This window comes from Centruroides sculpturatus, unplaced genomic scaffold (genome assembly GCF_000671375.1).
Source record: "Centruroides sculpturatus isolate CEXI.00-Female unplaced genomic scaffold, Cexi_2.0 scaffold46, whole genome shotgun sequence".
In the NCBI taxonomy this organism is placed as follows: domain Eukaryota; kingdom Metazoa; phylum Arthropoda; class Arachnida; order Scorpiones; family Buthidae; genus Centruroides; species Centruroides sculpturatus.
Window position 1 is genome coordinate 960424 of NW_019384418.1, and position 7173 is coordinate 967596.

Sequence of the window (7173 nt, forward strand, 5' to 3'; positions counted from 1 at the left end):
CATCCATATTTTATAATAAGAGTTGTTATTTTATTTTATTTTTATTTATACATTTATTTATATATATATATTTCGTTCGTTATTTTGTTTTTTTGTATTTAAAAATTTTTGTTCTATTTTCTTTGTATTCGAAAAAGCTTAGCCTGATGATGGCCAATAGAGTTGGCTGAAAACGTTAGCTTTTCATTAAAAGTTTTCTCAGCAAATTAAGGTGTTGTGTTATTTTTGAGTTTACAAGCAAGTGCTGAGTGAGTGTAATATAGTTAGATAATCTGTTTAACTATAATAACATAAATGTATTGATGTAAATTATATGAATTATATTAGTTAATCTGTGTTAAGCTTGACAATTGGATGACAAGGTGATGAAAGTAATAAGTTTCTTTTCAAGGAATTTTTTCAGTGTTAATAAATTTCTTCACTCAACAATTGGTTATTGTAGTTTACACACATTTCTTTTTTATTCTTAGCTAATCCGTAGATTCTTGCGACAAACTTTTGAATTTTTAAGAAAGGAAAAGTGGAATGAAGACAACATTAAATACTTATTGGAAAAACTGGAAAGCAATGTGTTGGCTCCAAAGATGAATTCGACATTAGTATCATTGAAGAGTCATATTATTGACATATTTCTTGAAGAATTAGCAAGAGTTGGTGGAGAAGAGGTACATGGTGAAACACCATCTGATTTACATGTTGTAGCATATAGATTATTCTGTAATTGGATTCTTAATTAGACTATATGAAAATAAATATGAATCATATTTCTATGTTTTTGCATTGGTAGCTTCTTCCCGAACAGATGACAATCTTCTTACGACAGTTTTGTATGATGATGGCAAAAACGGATAAGTACGTTATAAATACTATTTCTAATACAAAATTTATAATGAAATGCAGAATTATAAATATATAATTTATTTTTTAGCCCTGTTCTCTTGTCTGATATAACAAAAAACATATTTGAATATATTATTTATCAAAATGATGATGCTGAAGAACAGAATGATGATACAGAGGAAATGGATGATAAAAAAGATAAAGGAAAACTTGAATGTGAGGAAAAGTTGCCCATTCTTCAGGTAATCTTTCATTGTTTCTTTCTCTTAAAAATAACTTATACACAAGTAATAATTTTATATTAATAGGTGAATTATGATGAAGTAGCAAATCTCCTATTTAATTTTGCTAAGAAGAAGAGTGTGAAGAAAGTAAATAGAGCAGTCATGTACAAACTTGTTAAAAAGTAAGAAATTATTTTTTTAATATTGAAATGATTTAATTCTATCAGAAAAAAAAATATAAAATTTACTTTATAGATTTAGAGATTTGGCTCAAGGTGTATCAGCATTCAAATTTGATGGTATTTTAAGTAGCGGAAGTGATTTAGACGAAGATGATGTCAGCATTGCAATTAATCGTCTTCAGAAGGAGCAAGAAAAAGACAAAGAGGACACCAACAAATGGAAAACAATTAGAAAACGCACATTGCAGGAGAGATGTAAGAAGGCAAAAATTATTACAAAGAATAAAAAAGCAAAAATAGACGACAATTTCGACAAAAACAGTTCTGATGGTGCCATAAATGTGTCAGAAGAAAATTTCGAAAAATACAAATGGGAGACTAGCGATAAGAAAAAGAGTAAAAAAAGTGATTCAAAAAAGAAATTAAAGAATAATATTGATGGGCAGAAGTTTAAAGTTGCCAGAAAAAATAAGAAATTGAAAACAAAATCATTAATAAACAAAAGCAAACATTTTAAAAAGAAGCAAAAAATGAAAGTAAAAAAATAAAATTGTTTCACTTGATATTTTTTTTGTTGTATTTGATTTTGTATATATTTAGAATAAATCTGAAATTAATTTTAAACTGTTTATAGCAAAATGAAGCAATTAGTCATTAAACACAATAGAAATCATTGATCTTTCACAAGAATCTAAATAAATTGGTTATATATCTTTAAAAGGTGATTCATTGCAGCTAAAATCTTCATGGGAATGTTAAATAAATATAAGGCTCCAATAATTAAGCTAATGGTATTAGGAGGAAGTTGTATTGTAAGCTATTCACTTTAAACCACAGGATTATATCATATTCTTATAGAAAAGATTTAATTTAGATTGTATATGTCATTGGTTTTTAACCAGGGTGCTGCAGAATGGTGCTCAGCAGCACCATGTTACTGAATATACAGAAATTGTAAGAACTCTACATTGATGAAGTAGAGTGCCACAAGAAAATATTACAAAGTTAAGGGTGCTAGTATTAAATAAAATTGAAAAACACTGGTATAGATCATAAAGTAAACATTTGTCAAGATGTAAATTTTCATAAGTAGACATTCCTGTCTGAACCACACTGATTTTGCATTATATCTTAACCTTCTACTGTTTGTGTAAATTTGATGTCAATCTACTTTTACCATCATTTAACTGTAAAATACATTTTATACCCTTTTTGATCAATGTAACTTGAAAGTTAAAATATGGTTGCTATTTTTTGATGTGTTGACAGCAATGAAAGTTCATTTTTTACCACTAGCTATCTGTGTATTTCAGACTGCTTATAGTTAGCTGTTTTTACTGTTATATTTTAATGCTGTCTTTAGATTACTTTTGATAATGGAAAAATATTTAACAGAATTGTAAGCATAATTCTACATTATTAAAGCAAAATTATAAAATTGTTAAATGTAATTTTTATGAATAAAATTAGATATGTAACTTTCAAGTAACATTGAGCACTAATAACTATGACTTTCTTTTTATATAGAGACATGGAAATTGGCATGAAAACATTTTATGGCAGAGAAAAAACAAACAAACTGAAATAAGAACTATTTGTGAATATGAATCAGAATATTCTCTTTTAGCTACAGCTAGTTAAGATTTGAAATAAGTGGTAACATTCATAGAAATTATTACTGAAAATTATTGATTGTGTAGATGAGGATAATGACAAAATGGATGGGAAACACTAAACCAGAAGTTTTCTATTTACCCATAAATGGTGTTTTAAGGCATTCATGTTATGTGATTTACCAGGAATTGCATATAATTTGAACTATACAGTGATACCTCGACTTACACTACCCCGACTTACGCGAACCTGGAGTTACATGATTTTCAAATCTCGTCGATTCGTCTTTTGTTTGAGCACCAGGCAACTCTTGACTACTCATTCCCTCCACACTATTGTTCAACTTACATGTTCGGACGTATCACGGCGGAATTGACACATAGCTACAATTTATTTTGTGTTATTTATTTCTGTGTTTGTTATATCTAGGGAGACTCGAGAGACTCTGTGGTGATTTCTTGTAACAATGAACGAATCAAAAGACAAGATAAGATTAACAAGAACATTTATTAGTTTACATACATCCGACAAGGATTTTACACACATACAGAAATGATATCCCGACTTACGCGAATTATATTCGACTTACGCGGTTATCGCTCGGTCCCCCCTATTGCGTAAGTTCGGGATATTACTGCACTAAGAAAAAGCAGTACGTTATATCTTACCAGGTATTACAGTGGGTGGAAAGGTTTTACAGCCAGCTCAAATTGTTCCATTCAGTTTCATACTAATTAGTTTTATGATTGCAGGTTATATCAAAGTATTCAGTAAGTAAATAACCAGTTAATAACCAGTAAATAATAATTTTAATTTGTATGAGCTATATTTATAAGTTTGTTAAATAAAATATTTTCCATTCTTTTTTAAATCCTTATTAACTGCTTTGACCATCCCATTTTATAGTTTAATTTGCTTAGTTATTGTATGATGATAATATTTTTCCTTTTTGTTTAGTTTATTATTTTTAGCCCAATGTGACTTCAAAGTAACATACCAAATTTGAAAAAAAGTGGAAAAGTAGAATTTCATCTCATATGTGTTTAATAATCAGTACTAAACAACATATATATGTTAATATATTTTTTACATGTCAAAAATTAATTTGGGCAGCAGAGGATTAACTGCTTTGACCATCCCATTTTATAGTTTAATTTTATCAAATGAAGATAGCAAATCAATTATGTTTTCTTATATGAAGTAAATGGATAAAAATACACACTGAAACCATAGAATGATATTATCTTCCTTGGTTCAAAAACTGACAATGACAGAAGTAAAATCTGAAATCAAGAAAAGAGTTACACTAGGGCAAAGTGAAATGCTAAGCATAGAAATAATTTGGAATAGCAAGGATATTCAGATAACTAAATGCAGGCTTGTCCAGGCTTTTATTGATCTCAGTGTATGGATGTGAGAGCTTGATTGTAAAGAGAACCGAAGAATAAGGATAGATGCATTTGAACTTTGATGCTGGAGGAAACTGCTCCAAATACCATGGATAGGGTGACAAACAGAAGTTCTACACCACATAAAACCAGGCATATCTTTAGAAGGTAGAGTAACCCAACTCAGACTCACATGTTTTGGTCATGTAATGCTGTCACGGTCACTTGAAAAGTCCATGATGCTATTACCCCTTATCAGCGGTAAGAGAAGGCCTGGTCTCCAGAGAATGATACTATGAAAATGGACACTGGAATGACCATAAGGATCAGAAACTGTGAAAAGAGCTTCTCAACAAGGTTGTGAGTGACTGAATGGATATCATCATCATATGAAGTAATATGCAATATTATCAAATCTAGATCATGTTTTCCTTTAGTCAGTGAGCATAAGTATCTGCATGTGAATTGAGAACCAAATACTATTTTGAGTATAGAGAACTGTATGTGTTTTTAGAGTTTAAGAAGTATAGTAGATCAAAATATGGATTGCTTAGTATTCACCAGTGGCATGCCATGACATTTGATGATAGGGAAGCTGTGTTTCTGTAAGAAGCCGACTTCCAGGGGCAGTCGGTCAGTGATGGTCTAGGGTTTTTTTTTTAACTCTCTGCCCTGTGAACACTAAGAGGGCCTCTTTGCAGGCCCATTATGGGTTCGGCCAGACCTACAATGGGGCTGCCGGGTGGTGAGGGACGGGGTCCGACATATCTGAACGGACCACCCCCGAAAAATTCCTGGGGATTTTCGACCCACTCGGATTCGAGCCCGGGTCCCCCAGAGCGGTAGGCTGCCACCTTGACCGCTCAGCCATCTGGCCGCAATGGTCTGGGGTCCATTCGTATTCGTTTGTTCGATAAGCCAGTAAAAACTGTACACTTCTCTAAATGTAGTTTTAATTAATAGATTATGTAACGCATTTAATAAATAAGCAAGTTCAATATAATTACCTCTGTTATATTAGATTTAATAGATTTCCTATGCCCTCTAAATGTTAATTCTTACTTCGATAACACCTACTAATTTAGATATAATATATCTATTAGCCGTAACTTTGTTATAATTTTCAATATTTATTTTATATTGTGCACTAATGTTAAATTCTATTCTATTTTGATTTCCAAATTGTTTCAATTTTACGAAAGAATCCATGAGACACTTAGGATTTTCGTGTCTTTTGCCAGCTTTACTAAAATTATTTAAATCGTCAAAGCCATTCTTATTCCACACACTAATTTCATTTGAAAATAATAGGCAAGGCCAACGAAACAATTTTTGCATTTTTATGCATCCACAGAGCCATTTTGTGTTCACAAATTTTATCGTAAAAATGTCGAGCAAATTTTTTTGTTGACGTATTTCTATTTAATTTAGGCGTTGGCTAATTAGGCTCTTTTAATAATGTTTTCTTTTTCATTATATAGTCTTAAGTCTAAACTTTTAAAAAATAAATTTCAATATCACGATTATATTCTAAATCGCTAGCCATAATATAAGGGCTAAAATTAAAAATAAAATTACAGTAGAGCCTCGATTATCCGACCCCCGATTAACCGACACCTCGGTTAACCGACCGTCCTAGTCGGCAAATTTCAAATGTTCGCTAGTGATGTGGCGCTACAATATTTGGCTATGTCTTGGATACTTTAATATTATTTTTACGTGTTTTAGCTGCCAACACTAGATCGACCATGAAAGGGAGCCAGTATTTAAACGAGGCTTAATTTTCTAATTTTTAACGATACAATAGCGACGATTATTATTTAAAAAAATTTTTGTTAGGCTTAACATCGATGAAAATTCAACGCGAAGTAGGTTAATAGCGATATACTAATATACTAGTTACATGGGATATAAAAATATACCACACTAATAATGTATTTTTTCATACTTTTCGGTTATCCGACTTTTCAATTATCCGACCAATCCCAGTCCCCAATTGGGTCGGATAATCGAGGCTCTACTGTATAAATACTTGTTAAAATAAAATGTGTGATGGATATACAATTATACATACCTGGTACAAAATATTCAATTGTATGAATATAGTTTTGTGAAGAAACGTACATAAAAATAACAAAATGTTCTTCACTTTTTAAATATTAAAACAATCCGCTTAGTTAAACTTGCTCTCTATCAGTGGCTCATGTATGGAATCAGAGACGATCTTGGTAGGTGTGCAGTGCGTGCATGCATGCATGCCAAATCCCGAGGGTGCCGATACCGGTTGTCAAATACCTCTTTTGTCGCATCACTAGTATATCTCAAAGGACGCGACAGGGTTGTTGTAAATTTTAAACGTTTCTCACCATAGCTATAAAAATTTAAATACGTTAAACTTAATAGATTGTCCGTCATTTGTTTTCTAACTAATTCGTTTTAGGACTAGGTGTTGTCCACGGAAATTTCTAAAATTTACAACTTTTCGGTCACTTTCATTGAACTAGAAAAATTTTTGTCTTTATTACATCTAATATTACGAAGAAATCAGTCCACACCGTACTCGGTTAAGCTTTTGTTTAATGGAATTATTACAGATCACAAAATTAATTTCTCAAGAGAAATCTTGGGCTATAGATTCTGTTAAAAAGCATCAATTATCAGCGAAAGATCAATGGCAAGTCGATTTTACTACCAAAAAATTCATAAATTAAATTTTATATAATTAATATATATTAATAACTCTCAACCACATCCGATATTAGTACAAATTGTAAACATTATTATCGTAAATTAATTTTATAATTTAATAATTAAAAACAATTTATTAAACTTTGTCTTATTTTAAGTTGTCATGTTTTAATTTACTTGGATATTAAAACAATAAATTTTTTAAAATGTAAAAGAAAATGGCCCTAGTGAGTAACA

General features: G+C 30.7%; 1 protein-coding gene across 1 annotated transcript; it reads left to right on the forward strand.

Moving 5' to 3' along the window:
- The first annotated feature begins 359 nt into the window (after positions 1-359).
- Positions 360-1817, forward strand: LOC111619280 (ribosomal RNA processing protein 1 homolog A-like). Its single transcript, XM_023360960.1, has 5 exons — positions 360-665; positions 788-852; positions 929-1082; positions 1149-1246; positions 1320-1817. Exons 1-5 carry the CDS (start codon positions 585-587, stop codon positions 1792-1794), a joined length of 873 nt encoding a protein of 290 aa, XP_023216728.1. The 5' UTR covers positions 360-584; the 3' UTR covers positions 1795-1817.
- Positions 1818-7173: the final 5356 nt, after the last annotated feature.

What these genes read in the sequence shown, in the direction of transcription:
- LOC111619280 (XM_023360960.1), top strand. Translation starts at nt 585, where the DNA reads ATGAATTCGACATTAGTATCATTGAAGAGTCATATTATTGACATATTT. An exon ending in CAAGAGTTGGTGGAGAAGAG is followed by an intron (nt 666 to 787) that starts GTACATGGTGAA and finishes TTGCATTGGTAG; the next exon opens with CTTCTTCCCGAACAGATGAC. An exon ending in ATGATGGCAAAAACGGATAA is followed by an intron (nt 853 to 928) that starts GTACGTTATAAA and finishes TTTATTTTTTAG; the next exon opens with CCCTGTTCTCTTGTCTGATA.